The sequence below is a fragment of the Anopheles stephensi genome, chromosome 3 (assembly GCF_013141755.1).
Source record: "Anopheles stephensi strain Indian chromosome 3, UCI_ANSTEP_V1.0, whole genome shotgun sequence".
Taxonomy (NCBI): domain Eukaryota; kingdom Metazoa; phylum Arthropoda; class Insecta; order Diptera; family Culicidae; genus Anopheles; species Anopheles stephensi.
Genome location: NC_050203.1, coordinates 53,085,093 through 53,107,913, shown reverse-complemented (window position 1 = coordinate 53,107,913; position 22,821 = coordinate 53,085,093). Strand labels below are relative to the sequence as shown.

Here is a 22,821-nt window from a genome sequence, read left to right as displayed (position 1 = left end):
GAACAACAAAGCTCACATGTTCATTTCGCAACAAGATTTAAAATTATGATAGTTTATTGAATAGAATACCGTGAATGAGGAGCACGACAATACATTAAAAACCTTTAGCTTGGCATCGTTTTACGTATCCTGCCGCTCATCTCTATTAAAAAACAGGTCAGGTTGAGAGGAAGGGTGGAAATTTTAGATTCATTAAAAAAGCTAAGAGTATGCGTAGGTAATGACTTTCCTCAAAGGACTTTACGCATGAGGTATGAAAAACTTAACGATAGGTAACAAATATTCGCCCGTGTTTTTTGTTTTGCCGTTTGACTTTGCATCCCTAGTATGGTCAAACGATACAAAATGCAATCCCTATTCTAAAACGCGTGTTTGAGACTTGGACACAACAGCAAAAAGAGGACACACACACATCTTGCTGAGCTGTGTGCGAAGAGCGTCGTCAGTGTAGGCAAAAAATTTGTGCTTACAGATCGAGCAGCACGGGTTTCGTATCCTTGGCACACTTCAGTATCGAATGCATTAGCTTCACGAAACCGGTATCTTTCGGTTTTTCGAGCCCACGAAGCAAACGGTTCTTCATGACCGCTACAAATTCCCGATTGCTGAGCTGGCCGTCCACTGGAATGAAAAAGAAAGAAAAAAGGTTAAATGAAATGGTCCTTCCATGGTATAAGCCCCCTTTCGGTAACAGTACTGTTTTCATCGAAAATCGTAAACACAACATCAATCACGTGGCTCGAAAGCTCCACCAATGCCACCGTGCGGGCGACATGCTTCAGCGTTTCCTGATCAATCGAAGCACCCGCAATGTGGTAGAACGTAAGCGCTGTGTCCACATCATTTATGTTGTTAAGAAAGTGGAAAAAGTTCAGGTAATCTTCCTTCGAAATGCCCGATCCATGATCACGGAACCTATAAAAAAAACAAAAAAAGCACAAAATAACAAATCGATTAGAATTGGCCGTTAAATGAATGGAAAACGCGCATTCTTACCGCTTTTTTACACGCTTAATCTTCTTCACTTTCTTCTTCTGCGGGTAGCCAGCGTACGCTAGCAGCAGTTCCGCAAAGTCCGCCTCGCTGATGTTCCCATTCTCGTCCGGATTTTTGCGCAGAAACTCGAGCGTTAAAATTTCGCGCTGCAGCTGCTGCTGAAAGTCGAGAAACTTCTCGATCGTCAGCTTCTCGTCATTTTTCGGCCCAAAGAAGTAGGTCGTCAGGGCTGAGTTAACACCCTGTATGGAAGGGGGTTTTTTTTTTCAACGCAAAATAATACAATAAAACCGAACCGAAGTGGAGAAAAGGAAAAACCAAACCAAGGAAAAAAAAGAAAAAGAAAACACACCATTAATTCAGCATCAATCTTTTAGATAGTAAAATTACTTTTTTTACTTTAAACGTGTTGCCCGTGTTCGCGTGATCTCTGTGTCTATTACCAATACTCGTTTGCTGGCGGATTAGGTTTGCAACCTTTTCAAACTCTTCGCTGTCGACATCACCGTCCCCGTTCAGGTCGAACATCCGGAAAGCAATCTCAAAGTGCCGCCGGGAAGCTGTGGACGAGAGTGCAATAGCAACGAGAACCGAGAACCGAGAGGGAAGAAAAAGCAAACAGAAATGGGAAGAGAGGATAATGTTTAGTAAAGTGTTCTTTTTACACAAGCAATACACGTGTTTCGTTAAATACAAATAGCAACGTACAGCGAGAAACGTAAGGAGAAGAGTAGTAATATATTTGTACAATGTTCAAAGTGATGTGGAAGAAGTATAATACAAAAAATGAAGAGAAAAAAACACTTCATCTAACATTGCTAAATAGACATAAAAAGTACAAAAAATAACAACGATTTATCTACGATAGGTTATCATTAAAAACAAGAAGATTATTCCATACAACAATGATTATGCATTTATTTATATATATTTCAAACAACCTAGTGCTGCTCTGCCATTCGATACCTTGTATTATGTTCCGCGTGAGCACTTTAAATGTATCCTTTAAGTATGCCAAAAAAGCAGCCAACAACTAGCTTTAACCAACTACACCAACTACCGGGTACGCAACAGCCTGCCAAAACCCACTATCTCTACAAACGGCAAACGGCAGCGCGGAAAGCTTTTGCTGTACACGCGAAACAACACGCTAGCCGGCTATAGGAAATAGAACGAGGTAGGGTCAGGTTCCGAAAATGGATCAAAAATTGCTTTATTTCCTTTTCCTGTTTTTCCGGGCGAACGGGGAAAAGCATTTAAACCGGCGGGGGCCCATACACATAAATCTACTCTGCTCCGGTGTGCTCCTCCATCATCGGGGCACACACACACACACGCAGAACAGCGCCGGGATATCATCGTCCGAAAGCTTCCAAGGGTACAGGAAATTGCCTCATCTGCCTCACTCCCTGGTTTCCGCACGACCGAACTACGAACCAACCGACCCGATGATGACCATCCAGCTTTCTTCCACTTTTCGAACGAACTGACTATACCCGCCGAACAAAATCCTGCTAAAATCCTTCGCTGCAACAAGCATAAAATTGTGCGCGCCCTCGTCATTGTCGTGCTGGTCAGTGTGTCGCGGAAAAAAGACAGGACACACTTTGCAAAATGCCAGGAAACAACCCGTTCAATGGACGATGGCAGTATTACGAAAAAGAAAAAAAAAACGCCCGGACAAACAAACCACCTCCTCGTGAAACCTTCATGTTTCTGCAAACAAGAAAAACACGATCCGGGAAACAAGCAGCGGCGGAACTGGGCCACCCCCCCCCATGATCCTTCGCGCGCGCCTTGCACCGGCACCGTTTACCACACAACACACGCGCGCTCGCTTCAAAGGCGCGGTGGTTCTATTTTTAGCCGTTCATTTTAAGGACACTCCCGTTCTTCGCTGAAAGAGCTAAGGGCCTGGCAGCAGTTTCCGGTTTCCTGTCGCAAAACCGCTCCTTGAAGGACGACGATGGACGACGTTCAAATACGTTGCTAGTCGCTAGGCAAAAGGTTTCTTTCCGGTGGCTCACAGCAATGAGTGAACCGCTCCTCTCACCACCCTCCTTTCAAATGCAAAATGCAACAGAATAGCAACAAAATGAAAAACATGCCTCAACACCATCCTGGAAGGAACTGCTGGCTGACATTCAAGAGCTGCCGCCGCTGGTTGCATCCGGTGCACCGGGCAGCACCGGATACCGAGCGCGGCAAACAAAATGGAAAACGGAAAGGATGTACAAAAAGGCACGGCCAACAAAAACATCTGAAGCATGGCCTCGTGTGTGTCGGTGTGTCTCGGTGGTCGTTTTGAAACCAACGTAATGTCTGGCCAAGTTAGCCATGTAGTGGTAGACTCGATTCGATTAACCGAAGCTTTTGCCTGATAAGGATGCAATCCTTGGACGGTTCTATGTGTGCGTGTGTATAGTCAACACACACACACACACAGTAGCAAACATTATCGCGCATGGCGTTCGTGAAAGCTGGCGTTCATAAACAGAACCACCACTACCACTACTAACGCGAAAAGCCACCCAGAAGGTTTTCCCGTCACGTAGAAAGGACGTACGTCATTCGAACACGACCCCACCAGTGGAGAGTTGTTTTTTTTTGTTCGTTCGCAAATACACATTCCGAGCCGAACCTGACCCTCGCCGAACAGCGGGACAGGCAGCAGTACAAAGCAAAACAAAAACATACACAACCGTATACAGGCTTCCTTCGAGTGTAGGCATCAGCCACGAGCAACTAACTTTGAGCGGACGATGCGTGTGACGATGTGTGAATGGGAGAAGAAATAGGTTTCCTGTACAGCAAACGAGAGTTTCGGGAAGTGAAACATTCTTCGATGAACCACCACCAAGCAGGCACGAGCAGCATTCCAGGAATTTCGCGCGCGCGCAAGTCACAATCGATACACGATGGAGACGCCTGGTGGCTGGTACACCGAGCGGTTGGTAGAATCGAACGACGCAGCAGGGAGATGGATGGTGGATGGAAATTGCAAACGGGACAAAACGCGACGACGGAACACTCCGGAAACAAGCGCACAACCGCACAAATTGATGCAAAAAAAAAGAAGCGAAACCCAACACACTGCGCGAAAGGAATGGGGGCATTTATACTGTGAGGCGAAAAAGGGGAGGAAGGAAGCTATAGAGAATGTTCTGGCAAACGGGCATTGTTGCCGGTTTATTTTCGGAACTGATTAACCGCTCGCTAGCTTCTGCCTTTTGAACGTCTGTCGCTGCTCTGTAACACTAATAAATGAAAACGGGCATAAGTGGAACGGGAAAATGAGGGCAGGATAATGGCATAATCGTGTGTCGATTATGTTGATTATGGTGATAACGATGGCTATAAAAAAAAATGCAACGCGAGCAATGAAAGATGCCTGATATAATCCCCCGCAGGCAATGGCGAAGAGTTAAATAAGCCACCCGTCAGGGAATGTTTAAAATTGACAAACCGGCATGAAATGGATTTTAAAATAGAACTTTGCATGACCTTGAAACTAGGTGGCGCGAAGAATTTCTTGACTGCAATATCTGCATAAACAATAACTTCCCCACTTAATAGCATTTCCACACAAACGAGGTTTGATTTGAAAGGCAAAGAATGCACCGCTCAGTGTAGCACAACTCGTAGGCCCGTTAGATGTATTAGCGTGCTTAATTAGCATTTGGCGTGGAACGGGAAAAAATTGACTACGCGAATAGCGACCGGGTGCGACCGGCAACTAAACCGAACCCGATGTTTCAAACCAGCAGAGTGTAACAACAACCGTCGGTGTGTAGGGATTTACGTCCCGTCATCAAACTAATCATAACGCACCGCCGTGATTCCCACCGCGACCTTGCACTGTCCCGTGGGACACCGATCCTTCGAGCCGAGTCGCCCGTAGCGAACCTTCAACAACAACACGCATGCAAATCCCTTCCTAATTAAAGCCAATCATTCGCGGCACGCAAGGACACTACTGTAGCGATAGCGCATCCGCACCTCCCAGAATGAAATCCACTACCGTTGATCGTGAGAATCGAAAAATCGTTTCATTTCGATCAATCTAATCAACAAGCAATCGTGCGATTCATTCGCCACAGAGAGAATGCTTTTTTTTGTAGGTGGCTCAGAAATCACAACTCATCACCGGTTCAATGGGTTGGGGTTCGCAAAACAATCGCCAAAACCTTCTGCCGCCCTCCCAAAAACCACTCTTGCACGCATCGATACCGAGTGTGAGTGCGGATAATTTATGATACGTCCCGTCGTGTTCGCTGGATTGGTGCCAAAAAGCATCTTCCAAAAGGCACTGCTGCGACCGATGATGAGTCCGGCCAGCCCGGCCGGCTCCGGGGCTTAGTGGCAAAAGCGGTCAAAATCCTCTCGCACACAGAGAGTGTCGGCCACGTGTATTGAACGTGATCGAAAGTGAACGTTTCTGACCCATGCCCCGAAATTCCAGCGTCCAGTGATTATCTGCCGTAGAGGGACACAGCAGTGGAAACCGTTTTTTTGAATCAATTAATTCAACTACAACAATCGCGGGGTTCTTCTCCGTGCAGTAGCGTCGTCGTTTTGGCTAGCAGCCTACCAAAGTGTTGGCGCCAAAGTGTTGTGTTCCCTCCCCCAGTGTGGTCCTGTACCAGGAGCGACTGCTGGCATTTTTCCGACAATAGTTTCGAGGCGCTCGACACACACTCGATTCCTCTTGTGCTAGTGTACGTACATACGAACAGCAGATCAGAGAGATGCTTTTAACTATTCGACAGCTCGGAAGCTGGACCGGCCTAAAAGCCTACAAGAAGCAAAGGGAAAAGAAGGAAAACAAAGAGTGAAAAGCTTTCTGTTCAGAGGAGAAAGTGAATGTGATAGTTTCCGTTGTTAGAACGCTTCTCTTTTCGGTGTATGTGCCCAAAACAGCTTCAAACACCAGCGTCCAGAGACGTACGCATACACACACATACCATTAGATACATATACAGTTCGGGTATAAGCGCTGTTGATACTGTCGTCATTTCCTATGGAGAAGCAGCCAGCGGGAAACAACTCCCCTTTCACGACTCCAGCACCTTCTGGCCCCTCCGTTTAGATTTGTTGGTATTAGTATTAGTGAGAGCGCTTGCCAGCCGAACCGCTGGTTGTATTCGTGTGCGTTCATCGAAGGATGTGTTCGAAGTATAACACACAAAGGCCCTCGGGTGGCCGGTGTATGTGTGCGTGTACAAGCAGATTGCAAAAACCCGAACGAAAGCCTTGCACGGACACACCGAGGGCCACTACTGGCTGGAGCATTTGAACTTCGGCCCTGCTGCATTCAACAAGGTGGTGGCATCGGTTCCACACACGTCGCGCGTAAGCTGCTCGTCCGGGGAGGTCGGTTACCAGTTTACACGCCGAAACAGGCAAACCGCCAACTGCCATTTGGGACTGATTGTGATTGTGAACTTGTTGGTTAATCGTCCCCAGCAGCTACCTGCTGCCATTGTCGCCTAACGCCATTACACGTTCTGCAATCGATAAGAAAAGCTTCTTCTGTTTCTTCCTAGCCAGCCAGTGCTGTAGAGTAAAAGTGGCAGTGGGGGGGGGGGGGGGGGGGAAAAGGATGATTAAGTGCAATTTTTTTTTCATCAGCTGTAAATCATGACTCATCCTTGCGATACGGGAGAACCAACCAAGGAGAACCGACCGTGGTATCATGCTCAAGGGAGAGCAAAAAAGGATTTTACTTCCTTTCTACCCAATAGATAGTGCGTGTTCGTCTGTGCACGCGTCTGCGTGTGTGTGTGTGTGTGTGTGTGTGTGTGTGTGTGTGCTTGTACTTGCGTGTGTGTATTTTACGATACGATCAATCTTCCAAAGGACGAAGACGAATCGATTTGCGATTGGTGATTGGTGTGTTGATTTCATTACACAGTACATTGCAAGTAACGTGGACGGCATCCGGATAAAGAAAAACTTCCGACACACATAAACGTTGTGCTTATTGTAACAGTAATTAAGAGGTCAAATTGGTCAAATTTCTACAGTCTTTCGCTTATAATTGTGTGCAGCTCAATAACAGTAGCCATCCAACTGCTTTAAACTTCAAGGATTCAATATTTGTGTTTGTTTTCCATTACGCACACACTACACTACACCCAATTAACACGGTTCACTACTGTTTTGCAAACAATCTCACCTCACGTTCCTATTTGCCCGCTTTGTTTCCAAAACCCGGTCACAAAACACCACCCTTAAAAAAACACACACACACACACTTCCAAACGAGGACATAACAAACCGATGTTTAGCGTGTCACAACGGTGCACAGCAAAACAGCGTCAGTCGAGACGGTTTCGCGCCCCGATACGACCGAACGGGTTTGAGTAAAAACAAACAAAAACCCGATTCCCACCTTTGCCGAGGGAAAAAACAAATCCCTTGTGCTACGCTGGGTGTGTGCGGTTGGGGCTCTGCGCTCGTTGTCCCCAGAGGGATGAAGCTTTTAATGACTCAATTAGCGGATGAACCGTCTATCGTCAACGACGACCGTAGGGTGCTTGGTTGTGATGTTGTGTTCCATTCATGTGTTGGTGTCTCTTTTCCATGTTTTAAAGCAGTCTGTGAAGCAGTAGTGAATGTGTGAAAAGAAAATGTTTCCGTAAGAGAAAAAAAAAACTTGTCCAAAACGAAGCATTCAATCAGTGTAAGCCATCCATCCTGCTGGAGGGATGTGACAAACCTCCTGGCAGATCCGGGATTCTCGATGGTGGTGGTCTTAGTTGTGGCTGGTTCGCGCAAAAGAAATGTTCAACAAATCAGCAACCTTTCTGAAGGGTGCGGGTGCCGCCGCCACGGCACTGTGTCCCGGCGGTGGCAGCAGCATAGGGCCGGCTGGTGGACCAAGTTCCGGTTCGCTCGGTTCGATGGGTGAGAAGCAACGGTTCCGCAAAGTGAGCACGCTGCTGCCACCGGTCAAGCTGCTCAGCAAACGACGGTGCTATTTGTGTGTTAAGATAGCGGTACTGGTCGTCGTGTTCGGCCTGTACTTTATGCTACTGCTCCGGGAGTCGATGAGTGCCCTGACGGGGTCCTCCACCTCCACCACATCGGGAGCTTCCTCGCCGTTCTCGTCGTCCGCGTCATCGATGCCCTCGTTTGCGGCCCTATCGTCACGTGGTGGAATGCTCAAAAAGTCTGCTGGCACCAAGCTGGATGCGGTAAGTTCCTTCAACACTGTGGTCGATAAGCGCTTGATTAGTGTTTATCCGATCATGGTTCAATCATTTCGAGGGATGTTCCAAAAAGTTGTTTACTGTCAGGGGAAAAAAAAGCCCATCCTAAACCATATCCCTCTCTAACTATGAGTATCATCGATCACTCCCAGCGGATATGCACAACGGCACTAAAGGGACGGACCTTTTAAGGCTAGACGCTAGACACGCACACACACATCTAAATCTCATTCTTTTCCCCACGTTTGCCCATATACATAAAAACCCATATAATGTCCCTTATTGGCCATCAAAAGGATCAGTATAGTGCGACTACACACCCCGAAACCGAACCTATCGCTTTCACCGACACACATCAGGATGGACACTAGACCATGGATCGGTTTGGTTTGTGCTGGAAACGTTAAAGCTCGTTAAATATTCAAATGCGAATTTCTATTTCCCAAGGACCTTGTGTCCCTCTGTCCCTAGCAGCTTCTGTACCACGGTGAATTGGACTATGAAAGGATCTATGAGTTAGTTTCAAGAAACTTATCCTCTTTTTTTTTTGGGAGGGGGGGAGACGCAGTCAGGCAGCCAGGCAGGCAGTTGATTGCAAACCCAGGGGGCAGGATAATGAATAATATAAAGAAACACATACCGCAGACTGACTGGCTCGCTCGCAGCCGACAAACCCCCTGGAAACTCCGCGAGCAATTCTATGTGAAGGACAGAGTCTTCGTGGCGGCGTGCGCGCGCTTTCTGCAATGAAAATGCAAAACTACTTCCCTCGCTACCAGCTACCCATGGGCCATGGAACCGCTCGAGTGGAACCATCACCAATGATTCACGATACACTTTGCGGAGACGCTCTGTCGCGGTGATGAAAAGTTGATGGATATTTGCCTTCTGTTACAGTTGCAGGATAAGCAGCGTCACGGTCGGGGTGGCAAGCACGGCAGTAATGGTGTCGGTGCCGAGGGACGGCTAGCACGACCAGTGAAACAGCGGCACCAGTTCCCACCGCTACTACACCAGCAGCAGCAGCAGCAGCAGTCACCGTCGGATGGGAGTAACCATTCGACGCTGAATCCGGTGTATGAGTATTCGGACGAGATGAATGCCGCCGCCGAGACGGACTTTAACGAGCGGCGCATGATGCTGTGGAACGTTTGTGCCGAGCACCGTATCATCGGCAAGTATCCACCGAACGCGTGGGAATTTTTCATCTCGCCCGGGCACGGTATCGCGTGGTGCAACATCTTCAAAGCGGCCAGCAGCACATGGATGTACTATTTCAACATACTCGGTAAGCGAGGGCGCGAGGGAAACGCAGGGCGGGAGATGAATGAATATGGGAATTAGGCACGTTTACTTTGTGCCCACCTTTACAGGAGGATACAGTGTGCAGTACCTGCAGCGCACGAAGGCATCGCCGATCGATCTGGCACGGAAACGCTTTCCTCGACCCACCGCTACCGAGCTGAACGATTACATCTCCAACACGATATCGTTCCTGATCGTCCGGGAGCCCTTCGAGCGGCTGCTCTCAGCCTACCGCAACAAGCTGGAAGGATGTCGCAACAAATACTACAAGCTGCTCGGGGAACAGATCGTCAAAAAGTTTCGCAAAGCGCATCCACTGAAGGGAGCGGTAAGTGTCCAACGCGAAGCTGCACAAACGAAGTGGTGGTGGTTCGGGTTTTGATGGGCTTGTTTTTGGTTGCTTCTGGACAGAAAACACCACACGGCCCTACGTTCCGTGAGTTTCTCGAATTTTTAGTAAGCCATTACCGTTCCGGCGGACGCTTTGACGAGCATTGGAGTCCGGTGTACTCGTTCTGTACGCCCTGCAGCATCAACTTTACGCTTATCGCCAAAATGGAAACGTTCCAGCGGGACAGTGAGTACATTATCCGGCAGGCCGGACTCGAGACGCTGCTGCTAAACAAGATGTCCCGATACAAGGCACGCTGGATAACGAACCGTTCGGCAAGCGATACCCGTAATCTTATTCCCAGGTAAGAAGGTTTCACGCGGTAAGCTCGAGTGTCCTGAATGACTGTTATCGAGATATTCCTTTCCGTCCGACAGATATTTCGCACAAATCGACGAGAAGCTGCTCACGGACGTGTTGGAGATCTATCAGCTGGACTTTGAGCTGTTCGGGTACAACAGCACCAAGTACTACAGCTACGTCCAATCGCCCGACTATGGATAGCCGACGATCGGACCATCCGGCGTACAGCAAATTACCTTAAAAGACTAAGTTTAAAACAACAGAACACAGGCTGGCAGTGAACAATACCACCACGTGTAGGATCCCGTGTCGTGCTGTCGTGTGTAGCTAATGCCGACCGTAACGAGGCAAGGTGTTGTGTCTGTGCGTGTCGTTAGAGAAGAAACCCGCGTAGCAAATTGTTTTAGAAGTCACCGAGATGAATGTTTTCCTTATACAACAAGTATACACCGATCTATATATATATATATTATATATACACTCACACAATTCTTCATTTATTGTGGGGAGAAACGAAGAACGAATGCGAACAGATCAAGAGCGTCACATATAGTGCATCCTCTTATCGTATCTCGAGAGTTTAAAGATTTCTATTTTTTGTATACAAGATCAGAAACTTCAACTAATCGTGATAATATAGTTGCGTTGCGTTTGGGGTTCATCGCTAGGAAATTTATGACTTAAAAAAATTGAGCTGATAGCGATGTCTTTATTCTGATTCTTTTGATTGGGTTTTTAGCATAGTTTGGACAAATCCCCCCAAAATACCCCAAAACGACCGCACTGATTTAGGATAAACTAATTTAAACATGGAATCAGAATTGTTTAAAACAGAAACACTAGAAAAGAGAGAGAGAGAGAGAGAGGTAGAGAGAGAGAGAGAGAGAGAGAGAGAGAGAGAGAGCTTATGGTATTTCGACAGTGAACATTTTACCACCGGACAAAAGCAAACAAACAACCCGATAGATAACGAAGCAGTAGCAGAGGTAGCAGATATACGTTGCACAAATTTATTTAAACTCATTTAAAGCTTCTTCTGTCTGTAGACACGTCTTTAGTCCACCTCCCAATACTCTATTGCTCCCTGATGTAATGAAAATAGTTTAATTTAGCAACCCAGAAATTCCACATTGTAGATCCGATCGATCCCCTCTCGAGGTTCAAAGTGCCAAAAAGCAAAAGAAACAATGCAAACCCTGGCGTATCTTAGGGTCGATGGCAAAAACACACACACACACACACACACACTGGTAGATGAGTAGAGCGAAAGCACAACACAAAACTTCCCACAGAGTGCACGAAGAATCGGCTTGTTGCAGTAGTGGACAGATATGATAAGAGTATTGCTGTGAAAGGTAGTGAAACTAACATTTCCACCCCAGTGTTTATGGAACACTGGTATCCAGCAAGGAACAAGGAGCTGGAGAACTTCTTTTCTTCCGTGAGAGTGGATAGAATTCGACGAACGATTCTAGACTGGTGGCGAAATATTTACAGGCCCCACGCGAAACACGCAAACCGAAATGGAATGAGTCATGGAAAGTAGGATCGACAAGAATCTCACAAGACGCTCCCTTACGATCGTCGAAAACAGAGACTAATTATAGCGATGGTAAAGCAAATGTTGTAGGACACGGAAAAAACACGTCGCAAGACGTCAGATGATTTTGATAAACATATTTAAAAACGTACGGAAATCTAAAACAAAAGAAAAAAAAAACAAATCAAAATTCTAAATTTTGACCCATGTACTTGATTTATGTCTTTCTTTTCAAAGCAAAGCAAACACGTTTAAAGAGAAGGAGCTCGCGTACTCTTATCGTAAAACCGTAGCTAGTCGGGGAGGGGATGGGTGTCGAACAGTGGGGAAGGAATCGAAAGACGCAAGCCAAAGGAGCGTGAGTGTAGTTGAAGCAAATTGGCAACGATTAACAATTTGTTTCACTAAATAAACACACACGGTCACAGCAGAACGGGAGGGAAAGGAAACCCCCTTTTCAAAGGATAAACAGAACAAGCGAAACCAACCTTTTGATGCTAGTGACTATTTAAAAAAAACATTACAAGTTATACACATATTTAACTGGACAAACCACACACACACATACACAAACAGAAAACAACATTTACAACCCTCTTATCTTAACCTGTAAATCAATTTAACACTGTTTAAGAAAGCCGGAATGCCGTGAAATAAAAGAAATATTAGTACCGAGTTGAACAAATGTTTCAGATAGTATGTACGGGGAGGGTAACATGCGACAACGTTACAGCTTGTTGGAAACACATACACAAAATAACAACATGTTCAACCATCAAACAACAATATACTGATTAAATGAGTCTCATTGATATGAAGAAAAAGAGTAAAGAAAAAACGTACAAAGAAATCCACGAAGAAGATCACCCAAAACGAAGAGGAAAACTAAATCACAAAAAAATACAAACGTTCGATCGGCACATTTAAAGCAACTGGCTCGTACACATATACGAATATAAAATATGATTCATTGTCGTTGTCAACTATGTACTTTTGATATTTTAACAATATCCCAACACATCATCATCACTCACAACGTGAAGAATATGGAAGAATATTGTAACGAGTTAGGGAACAAGCAAATAGAAGAGCCGAAAAACCATAACAACCGACTCTATGCATTGCACATACCCTTCTACCGGTTACTATAAATTCTACGTAAAAGCTACCAAAAGGAAAAAAAACCCATTAAAACACATCCGCAAAATTCCAGCTCCATCATTAATTGTCACCGAAAAAGAAAAACCAAAAACTAATAGAAAACAATAGACAACAAACACACAGCAAATACCCACGAGGTTCGTGCGCGCGGGCAAGCAAAGGCCCTGGTGGCTAAGGGTAGGCTACAGTAAACCAGCAAACAGCGAAAAGGGTTGCATTGCTGGATGTCTATAGATCGCGCGCGCGCGCGGGAGATACATTTGGATAGACTGATTCAATAAAATTACGAAATAAAAATCCCACTGCATTCGTCGTTTGAGATGAATCGTTCCGTCTTTCTTTTTTTGTTGTAATATTCTCACCCCCCCCCCCCCCCTCTTTTCACAGCAAATGCGCTGCTCTGTACATGTGTTGATGGGTGAATAGGTAAAGCACAAATCGGTTCTACTTACTCGACAGGACGGTCAGCAGGAAGATGTAATCGGAGAACGAAATCAGCCCGTACGCACCGAGCTTGTAAAAGATGCTATCGCTGTCCAGGTGCAGATCCAGACGGGTGGAGACGCTCTAGAGAAAAGGAAACATCACCCAACCAACAACAAAAAAAAGAAGGAAAAAACACGTGCATCCATTAGTCGATCGATCCGTGGTTCTTTCCTTACATGCTACACGGTACAGTAGTAATAGTATTCTAGGTTAAACAAAGGCAAATGCTGAGCGAGACAGGCTTAATAGAAGGAGGGGAAGCAGGTCGTGGGAACTCGTGGGTAAGAGGTTTTGGGAAGTTGCTCAGTAAAAGCGAAGCAGAAAAAGTAGTAAAATTCAAACTTTTTTTTTTAAATTCGATTATGCTTCGGACTCTGGTACTCGGTACTCACGTGAGCCTTTCCCGTGCAGTAGGGTAGGGGGGAATAAGAGACGGGATGGATGGAAGGAACAGACATTGAAAGAGGCTGGGAAAACAACTCCCCGTTCTTTTCCACGAACTATAATATATCACAGTAAAAACAAAACATTGCTAACAGAAATCTATCAAATCATCATGGCCACTCTCTGCTCTGCTTGAACGCAGGGAAAGCTGTTTGCGAGTTTGAGCTGCACGTCAGACTCTTCATGGGTAATCATGGGAATCGCACTCGTTTTGCATCAGGAATGCTTCGGCCAATTTTTTCCCCACAAACTAGCAGAACGATTGTGAACGACTGCACAATCAAACACACGGTACGCTAACACTAGTAAAATCGCATTAAGTAACATCACTAACATGAAAACGGTGGGTGGTGTGTGGTGAGTGCAAAACTGTTAAGCCCTACATCATATCTTCAAACTTATTCAAACCGGTGAGCTTATGAAGCACAACCTTCCTTCCCTACATGGTAAGATAAATGAAAGCACACACACACTCACACACACACACACACACCGGGACACGCAGAAGGACATCGATTTTGTGCGATTGTGATTGGTAGAAAACTAGTAGCGTAGTATACACACAAGAGCATATGAAGGCAACGATGATAAGTAGAAGTAGTTGTTTGACGCTTTCAACAATGAAAACCATCCCCTTAAATAAACTGGAGCAGTGCATAGGCGTAGAGTAGCGGCAATAGATAGCGAGAGCATAGTTTGTACGCTTCCAAAAGAAGAGAGCGATGGTTTAGATTTTTTGTTTCAATGCTGTACAATTTGCAGGATGATGGCACGATGATACAGGATATGGGCCAGCTTTAATCAATGCGATGCTTGAAAACGGAATTGCTCACGTGCATGCAGTAAGTAGTAGGATCGTTTCGTAACGTATGCATTAAAAAATAGGCTCAACTTCACACGACTTTTCGTTTCGATTATATCTCTTTTGTTCTAGTTCTGACCGACAACAATCCCCACTAATCTTCTTCATCTTCCTTAGCACTGCAACCTCGAAAGGCCCCCTCCGGGCCTGTCGTTTCTGGCTTTCTGTGACTTCATTTTACCCGTAGTAAAGTACAGGGAAGCCGGTATGGATGGGATTCGAACCCCGGTCCCCCGCTGTCGTGTGAAGACCGGCACCACTGTCGCCTCGGCCACCCTGATGATCCACTAATCGAATAGCTAAAATTGATTGTCATAATAATATCAGTTCAATCGGAACTGTTAGGGTTATAACGGTTGGAAGAACCACAATTCTTTGAGCTATGAGTTTAATCTCTTACTCTCAAAACAGCCTCAAACGGCCTGGCCGTGTTGCTAGCAAAATTCGTCATTATAAAGATAGAAAATACGAAAAATCTAGCAAGATTGGCAAGATAGCGAGCACTTCCGGAGCATGCCTAGCTAACTTGGTGAAGGTCTCGTGGATTGACCTTGTCCCCAATTTGATTATCTTAGTAGGTAAATAGGTTTTTAGTGCAGGAAAGGGAATTGCCTGGACGGATTGGGATTTTACGAAGTTGAAAGTTTGTCTTTCCAGGGTTGGGAAGGGTCAACGAGGTTGAATTGCATAATCGATGCCCGATTAGCGATTAGCGTTTTAGCCTGCTGACATATAGTGTAACAATGGTTGGACTATGGCCCTCAGAAAACCTGCATCTACCTGTGTTGGTGGAGGAATCGTTGACTGAACAAACTCTCCAATAAATTATACTGTTTAGGTTAAATCTCTATCGGAAAACCCAAGACGGAGAATGGCGTCAGGCTTCATACGACAGGACCGGGGTTCAAATCCCATCCAGGCCGTTCCCTCGCTGTGAGGACTGACTATCTAACTGCATGGTATCATCAAGTCTAGTCCGAGAGAGCTAGAGATACCCAAGAAAGAGTAGCCTCACATAGAGCTACCATGGTTTAGGTTGAGGTTGAAGTTGAAGTTGAAAACTGCCATGGTCCCCAGCTTTCGGAGAAAGCTTCTTGAACACAGGATTCGATTTAAAGGATTGTTTTTTTTTTACTATCTGATCCAACTGCAGCTATTTCTTTTAATGCATACGCTAGCAAGCTAGATCCGTTTTAGTTCGTGCAGAATAATAGTAAAAAAAAGAGACGAAAATTCATTTCATGACGGCTAGAATAATGTGTGCAGTAGAGTGAAAAACCATCAAGCATCAAATCGGAAAACCGTGGTGCACAAAATACACGAAAGCTTATCATTACTAGAATAATCCATTATTGAGGGTTTTTTTTTTTATTTAGCGCTTTCAATTGTGTTGCTGCAAATAGTGGTGTCTATTCCGCTTTCAAAACCTGGAAACGGAATAGCAAACGGGGAACTGTGGCACATTAACACGCTAAAGCTGCAGCTGCTAATAGGCTGGTGCCACACGCCGATCGCTAAACGGGCGCGCTATGAACACAAATGTAAGAAAAGCGAAGAAAGTAAGGCAGCATTCCGAAGGGAATAACAACAACAACAAAACGGAGCCATTTGTTAGTGAGTTAGAGGAACAAATAGTTGTGAGCCAGAGCAGCACCAAACACAAACGCTAAACAAAAAAGAAAAAAGAAAACCGGAATCTCTTTACAGCATTCAACAATAGACAAAGAAGTAAGAAGAAGTATCGGTAGCAAGTAGAGCGTTAGATAAGAAACAAATAGACAAATAGAGAGATATTGATGAAAGTAGTTGCGTAGTAGCGTATAGTAGTCGAGCGAAGAAATAAAAGGGAATACTGGCTTTGCGTTTTATTGTATCGGTTTCGCGTCTGAGCGATCTTTGGAAGGCTTTTGTTTATGCGGTTTGTTTTATGCTTTAAATTCCCCTCATTTTTATGCAATACCTCTTCAATGCTCTGAAAGTACACGAAATTAAATTTGATTGAGCATCAAAAGCAATAGATTAGTTTTTTTTATAGTGTTCGACGCAACGAAAGGAGACGCAATGAAGGAAAGAAAGAAAAACAAGAAGGACCTAAATGGCGCTATCGCCATTCGAGTAACATGGTCGTGACACGGTGGAAACAGATAAGGTGACAAATACTTATTATTTGTCTGATGAATGTCGAATGGATGTTTCACTATGGTGCGCTATTTTACAGTACAGTATTTTCGGTTTTGTTGCCCAATTTGTTCGTGGTGAATTTCGATGGTGAAGATGGCCAAAATGATATCCCGCACGGTCGGCATGATCGCCATTAACGCACTCCCGTCATGAGTGACAACAAAACAAAATCAAAATAAAAATAAAACATAGAAGAAACAAACGTTAACCAAAAGCAGGAAACCCACGGAAAGAGAGAAAAACAAAAAGGATTGAAATAAATAAAAAACCTTTAAGTACACTGACAAACCAGAGTTGCACAACAGGATGGCACAGAAACGTATCAAAAGCAATAAGTGATATATGTGTATGGAAAAGCGTTTAAAACACATCCAAGAAGATAGAACGAAACAAATAAAAAAATAACGTAGAATGTACGACACTCGCTTTGTGGAACGGCGGCAGATAAGTACATGGTTGAGGTAAATAGTAAAAATCACAATTAGCCACATTAAAGGGATATTATTTTTTGTTTAAGTAAGAAAGAAAAAAACAACACATCGATGTTAATATCGAAAAAGATAGGAAAAAACAAAAAAAAATTAACAAATTCAAACAAAGCGAACATGTGAAAACCATAAGAAACACGTGGAGATACACACACAGCGAAACGGACAGCGAAGGTGACTGTGAGTCGAATGACAAAAACCAAAAACTGGGGGAAAGTAGTGTTCGTTCAGTAGTAAGTATTTGCATAGGAGTAAAGTGTGAGCAAAAGTCGACTAGAGATCAATCGATAGAGATTTTGTTTAATTTAGCGAAACTGGTGACACATTCTTGCACGTTAAAGAAATAGTTACAGAGAGATAAGTAGAGAGAGAGAGAGAGACAAATCGAGAGAATAGTTTGGATTTGCGATCTAATAGAGGGTGTACGGTAAGAATGTGTGTCCAAAATTTAGAGATTGTAGTACAAACAATTGAGACAGAAAAATTGAGAACAACTGAACCAACATGATAAACCACAGCAGGTAAGTAGTGAAATGTGTGTTTGGTGTGTGTGGTCGTGTGAAAGAATTGTGGTATTACTAAATACATCTAGAGTGGAGAGGGGCTTAAGTGAAACATCGAATCGAATCGAAACCGCAACAACATACCTTGGCGTCGTACCGCTTGTACTGATCCAATCCAAGTCCTGCGTGGTGTGTTTGTAGATGGCAAGTTCCGTGGCACGCAGCAGAAACCAGCATTATGATGTTGAAAGAGTAAAGACAAAACTTTAGTATATTACCGAACGAACCACGGATTAACGCGAGTGGGGGTGTGTGTGTACCGAAAAAGCATGCTTAGTACAGTGTGAGTTAGTAGTTTTTAGGAATTAGAAACAATATTGAAAGTAGTTAGGCGTTACCAATCCTTATCACACGATCGGAACATAAACTAGGGCGTGCAGAAAATACACAGGAAGATAGCAAAAACAGAAAACCGGTGCTTGCGTGAAATAAACACAAAAAGGGGGTAAGCACGAGCCAAAGAAACGACTACACGCTACACGACGAGTAATTTCAAATACCCTCTGGTTGCTTCATTCCCGGTGTCATGCTAGTTAAGAAGTCGATCGGAGTCATGAACACCTCAACACCATCGTGTATGGTGGCAAAATAGCGGAACACCTTGTCCGGCGTGCTGTACTGACGGATGCGATTCTCGTATTCGATAATCTGCCGGGGCGAAATGTGGAAATTTCAAATTTGAGACAGCACATCGATGGATCAATGGTGATTGCTTCAGTTACAATGCAATTTAACAACAAAAAAAAAAAAACCTAAAAAAGCCAAACGAATGATTGGATTATGATGATGAGATCACTGCAAGCTTCGAGAGTTTTTGTTCTGAGAATGTCACGAAAATAAGTAGCGATTAGAAGAGAAGAGCAACGTTGTACTTTGGTTCGAAACAAATCGTCCCAAAATGTGTCGATAAATCACAGTTTTCTTTAAGCATCTTAGTACTTTTAGTCTGTTTGGCAAAAGGGCAATTCGTTCCTCGTCCAAAGATTTTAGAACCAGGTATATCGGCTAAATCACACCAATGGAACACACAATACGCTGCTAGCCTATTACTACTGCCTGTTAGCAACCGTTACACATGTAGACACCGTTACCAGTTACGTTAGCCGTTACGAATGTTAACTCATCTAGTCTGCTTTACGAGCCTCGCGGCCAGAGCTCGGCGTCCACCTGCTTACGTACTATGGCTCTATTGCAGTCTACGGTTAGTTAGTCCATTCATACATACACACAGTTTGTTAACGAACACGGAAAAACAAAGCAAAATGGAGCAACAGTTACCCTCCGGCTGTTTCATTCCCGGTGTGATTGCGCGCAGGAAGTCGTACGGTGTCATATAGACCGTGGACGTTTCCCCGTGTATAAGCTTGATCGTGGAAAAGTAGCGAAACACCTTGTCCGCCGTTGCGAACGTGCGCAACCGATTCTCGTACTCGATGATCTTTAGGTACGACGCCAGACAGACCGCAAAAACGTATGTACGCACGCGGCATGAGCGAGAGTGTGATATGGGGGTTGACATTTACAGTACAGCATTTGCACGGGAGGACGTGATGTTTCGAAAGCGGGCGTGCAGCGATCGTTCGAAAGCGGATGTAGTGTGTGCACATCGACGTGGCGGGAAGGAAAGAATCCCGAACACGGATTTAAAGGTGTTCGTAATAACGAGCCAATGAGAGACATCGAGCGTGGATAATATGCGAATGAAGAGAAACATAAAAAGAATTATTCTCGATAATTAATAATAACAACAGAAGCTGATTGAATTTACACTGATCGATCGTTCGGAAGCGTTCAACATCCGAACCAACGCATGAGATAAGCAAACGAAATCATAATTGCGCTTTGCCAAAGGGTACCGAGACCCGATGGAATCCATTTGAAGACTAGAAGGTAAAGGTGATTGATGAACAACTTATTTCACCACTGCTGCATCCAATCGTCCGCCCTGTCCCATTACCTTGCGATCACGAAAACCGATCTTTTCCTTGCGGCTCTTCTTTTTGCCTTGTGCATCTACGTCACTATCCGGGTCCTCCTCCTCTTCCTGCTCCAGCTCTTGGGAGCCGGTCTTCTTTCCCATCTCGACACCGGCATCCGCGTCAACCTTCGGCCAGCCAACTGCTGCACGCAATCTACAATTTAAAGAAGAACAAAATCGAGGGCACACATCGCATTGGTATTGCTGTCTCAGCAAGGATCTCCTTCTGTACCAGTTACTTACTTCTTCCAGTCCAGGCAAGAGCCCACCATTACGGTAGAGATAAACACGAGAAACAGCTTCGTGTACATTGGTTCCTTCTCGTCTTGGTGGCCAAAGTTTTTGTAGCCTCGCCGTTTGGAATCCTGCCAATTCCCGGGCCCTACCAGCAGGGTGTGTTCTCCAGCCGTAATACGTCCGTGCCGCGAACCGGAAGCGAGGCCGGACAAGAGCCGCAAGTGCGATGGATGAATTCCATACTTTCCCGGCAGCAACGGATAGACGCCTTTCGAAAATGCTCCGCCACGGTTTAGCACCCCGGAAAGCTGCCGCAGCAAGGCCATGGTGTCCTAAGTGCTGCTGCTGCTGCTGCTGCTGTCTCACTCACAGTAGCAGACTGTTTTATGCTGCTAGCAATTACACTATTACACCATACACGTGAACCGTAAGATTAAAACAATTCCCACAAGAGCATGCTTTACCTACAAACACTCAGGATAGGAAATCGGAAGCTTCACCAAATTACGGATGTGCAGGTGGAAAAAATCCTGGAGCGATTGCCCTATTGAAATAATCAATTTTTTGCACGTTAAAAATAGAACACCAACGAAAACAACACAGATGACAACTGGTTGATGGTCATGTTGCCAAGGTTGCTATAGAACGATCAGTTGATTTAAAGAAATCATTTTAAATTATCAGAAAAACTGTATTTTGTGCATGACTTTTGAAAAAACTATCAAGAACTTTATTTTTACCTCTCAAACAATCCAAAGCACACACCTTCAGAAACGCATTTCTATGCAATCTTGCGTTATGTTCCACGCACCTTACCTTACCTCTGGCAACCTCGACTAGAGCGCACGCATCCACATTCACCTGGAAATAACTCGATTTTCTGACGGCAGAATCGGTATCCGGCGACCGCGTAAATTTGCACCAACAAAACTAATTGTTTTCCCGCACCGTAGCAACCCGAGACGCAGTAAATCGACCGCATAGGAACAGCTTCAGGTAGGCCACAAGTAATTGTTTCCACGTAGTTGTGTCCTTAGCAAACAGCAGAGGTACCATCAAACGCATCTACATTTCTCACACAGGGCGTGTTTTCACCGCAAACATGGAATTTCCTCCCATGCCGGCCCAGCTGCAACTGCTGCAGATGCTGATTGGTTACTGTGACAAGGCCCCACAATTGTTGAATCTGCCGGAGCTTGGCTTTCTAAAAGCATTTGTCGAAAAGCTGGGCGGAAAGGTACCAGATGGAGCACCCGATCTGAGCGGCATGATGGGTGGCAAGCAGGAGAGCAGCGGCGGTGCGCCAAAGACGGAATCGCAAAAAGAAGAACCCAAGGCAGCAGAATCGGACCCAGAATCAGACCTGGAGCTAGACAACGAGGGATGTGTGGAGCCGGACTCGGAACCGAACCAACCGATGGGTGACGCGTCGAAGGAACCCACGGAGGAAGAGTTTGACCAGGCGAACGATTTGCGATCACAGGCGGCAGCGGCGTACGGCGAGCAGAAGTACGACGAAGCCGTCAAGCTGTTCACCGATGCCATCCAGCTAAACCCGAAGAGTGCGCTTTACTATGCGAAGCGTGGCCAAGCCTATCTGAAGCTGCAGAAACCGAACGCCTGCATCCGGGACTGTGACCGAGCATTGGAAATCAATCCCGACTCGGCGACGGCGTACAAATTCCGGGGACGTGCAAACCGTCTGCTTGGCCACTGGGAGGAAGCGGTCAAGGATTTGCGACAGGCCTGCAAGCTGGACTTTGACGAGGAGGCGGACGAGTGGCTGAAGGAAGTGACGCCGAACGCGAAAAAGATCGAACAGCACAAGCAAAAGCAGGCACGCCGGCAGCAGGAGCGTGAGTTCCGCGAACGCCAGGAACGCGCCCGCAAGGCGCAGGAAGCAAACCGTAAGGCGGCAGAAGAGGGTACCACTGCCGGAGCAGCACCGGGTGCGGGCGGCATGCCATTCGGTATGGGAATTTCCGAAGAGCTGTTGAAGTCGTTCGATGATCCGGAGGTGCGCAACGCCATCATGGATATGTTCTCCAACCCGAGCAACATCTCGAAGTACATGAATAATCCGAAGATCATGTCGGTACTGATGAAGCTTTACTCGAACGAGCAAGGAGGAGGAGGAGGAGGTTTCCCTGGATTCGGTGCTGGCGGTTTTCCCAACTTTGGTGGGTTTGGTGGTGGGGCGGATGCTGGAGCAGGTGCGGGCGCTGGTGCTGGGGCTAGGGCAGGTGCTGGTGCTGGGGCAGGTGCTGGCAGTGGCGGTGCTCGTGTAGATGATCTAGATTAGATGCCGTTTAAAGAGTGATTGAGTTCGTGAAATTTCGTAAGCCAGCTGCATTTTGAACCTTTGTGTTTTTGTCCTAAAGCAGCACAGCAGTGCCAGCCAGCCCTAAAGCATGCTTAGTTTAGTTTTTATTCTTTCCCATTGAAAACGTACGCTTTTATAACAGCCAGAATTGTTCAAATAAAACATCCAAAATAATTGTAGCGGACATTCTAGCCTGCAAGCACTACAACACCAGAGAGGAATGTGAAAAAAGAAACACCTTACGAAGAGCACGTATCTTCAGAATAAAACGAAGGGAAAACATATAATCTCTCTTCGATGCTCTTACTCAAGCAATGCCAGATATGATGAATAAAATATGAAAAAAATG

At 45.4% G+C, this 22,821-nt stretch overlaps 3 protein-coding genes across 18 annotated transcripts; 2 read left to right on the top strand and 1 right to left on the bottom strand.

The window, feature by feature from the left end:
- Positions 1-19: 19 nt before the first annotated feature.
- LOC118509221 (calcium uptake protein 1 homolog, mitochondrial-like) lies at positions 20-20,773 on the bottom strand. 14 transcript variants are annotated; one of them, XM_036049505.1, is made up of 11 exons: positions 20,618-20,773; positions 20,156-20,553; positions 19,892-20,066; positions 19,213-19,372; positions 18,019-18,056; positions 16,663-16,674; positions 13,363-13,477; positions 1,387-1,556; positions 997-1,238; positions 698-915; positions 20-621 (listed from the first exon to the last, which is right to left on the bottom strand). In XM_036049505.1, exons 2-11 carry the CDS (start codon positions 20,473-20,475, stop codon positions 467-469), a joined length of 1,605 nt encoding a protein of 534 aa, XP_035905398.1. In that variant the 5' UTR covers positions 20,476-20,553; positions 20,618-20,773; the 3' UTR covers positions 20-466. The 14 variants fall into 14 exon arrangements, with proteins under 14 accessions (XP_035905398.1, XP_035905399.1, XP_035905403.1 ...); XM_036049506.1 differs by having other exon boundaries at positions 20,614-20,757; XM_036049510.1 differs by lacking the exon at positions 19,213-19,372 and adding an exon at positions 18,435-18,582 and having other exon boundaries at positions 20,614-20,732.
- Positions 6,290-13,212, top strand: LOC118509222 (carbohydrate sulfotransferase 11-like). 3 transcript variants are annotated; one of them, XM_036049522.1, is made up of 6 exons: positions 6,290-6,348; positions 7,596-8,195; positions 9,108-9,498; positions 9,584-9,843; positions 9,927-10,210; positions 10,284-13,212. In XM_036049522.1, exons 2-6 carry the CDS (start codon positions 7,782-7,784, stop codon positions 10,408-10,410), a joined length of 1,476 nt encoding a protein of 491 aa, XP_035905415.1. In that variant the 5' UTR covers positions 6,290-6,348; positions 7,596-7,781; the 3' UTR covers positions 10,411-13,212. The 3 variants fall into 3 exon arrangements, with proteins under 3 accessions (XP_035905415.1, XP_035905413.1, XP_035905414.1); XM_036049520.1 differs by having other exon boundaries at positions 6,300-6,369; XM_036049521.1 differs by having other exon boundaries at positions 6,309-6,369; positions 7,593-8,195.
- Positions 20,774-20,963: 190 nt separating the features above from the next.
- Positions 20,964-22,739, top strand: LOC118509223 (hsc70-interacting protein 1-like). Its single transcript, XM_036049523.1, has 2 exons — positions 20,964-21,145; positions 21,232-22,739. The coding sequence occupies exon 2, from the start codon at positions 21,252-21,254 to the stop codon at positions 22,449-22,451; it is 1,200 nt and encodes a 399-aa protein (XP_035905416.1). The 5' UTR covers positions 20,964-21,145; positions 21,232-21,251; the 3' UTR covers positions 22,452-22,739.
- Positions 22,740-22,821: the final 82 nt, after the last annotated feature.

Excerpts from the sequence above, each read along its gene's own strand:
- LOC118509222 (XM_036049522.1), top strand. The coding sequence starts at position 7,782 with ATGTTCAACAAATCAGCAACCTTTCTGAAGGGTGCGGGTGCCGCCGCC. Across the intron at positions 9,499-9,583 it reads GTACTATTTCAACATACTCG|GAGGATACAGTGTGCAGTAC; the intron begins GTAAGCGAGGGC and ends CCACCTTTACAG. Across the intron at positions 9,844-9,926 it reads CGCATCCACTGAAGGGAGCG|AAAACACCACACGGCCCTAC; the intron begins GTAAGTGTCCAA and ends GCTTCTGGACAG.
- LOC118509221 (XM_036049505.1), bottom strand. The coding sequence starts at position 20,475 with ATGGCCTTGCTGCGGCAGCTTTCCGGGGTGCTAAACCGTGGCGGAGCA. Across the intron at positions 20,067-20,155 it reads TCTTGCCTGGACTGGAAGAA|ATTGCGTGCAGCAGTTGGCT; the intron begins GTAAGTAACTGG and ends TTTAAATTGTAG. Across the intron at positions 1,557-13,362 it reads CCTGCTGACCGTCCTGTCGA|CTTCCCGGCGGCACTTTGAG; the intron begins GTAAGTAGAACC and ends TCTCGTCCACAG.
- LOC118509223 (XM_036049523.1), top strand. The coding sequence starts at position 21,252 with ATGGAATTTCCTCCCATGCCGGCCCAGCTGCAACTGCTGCAGATGCTG.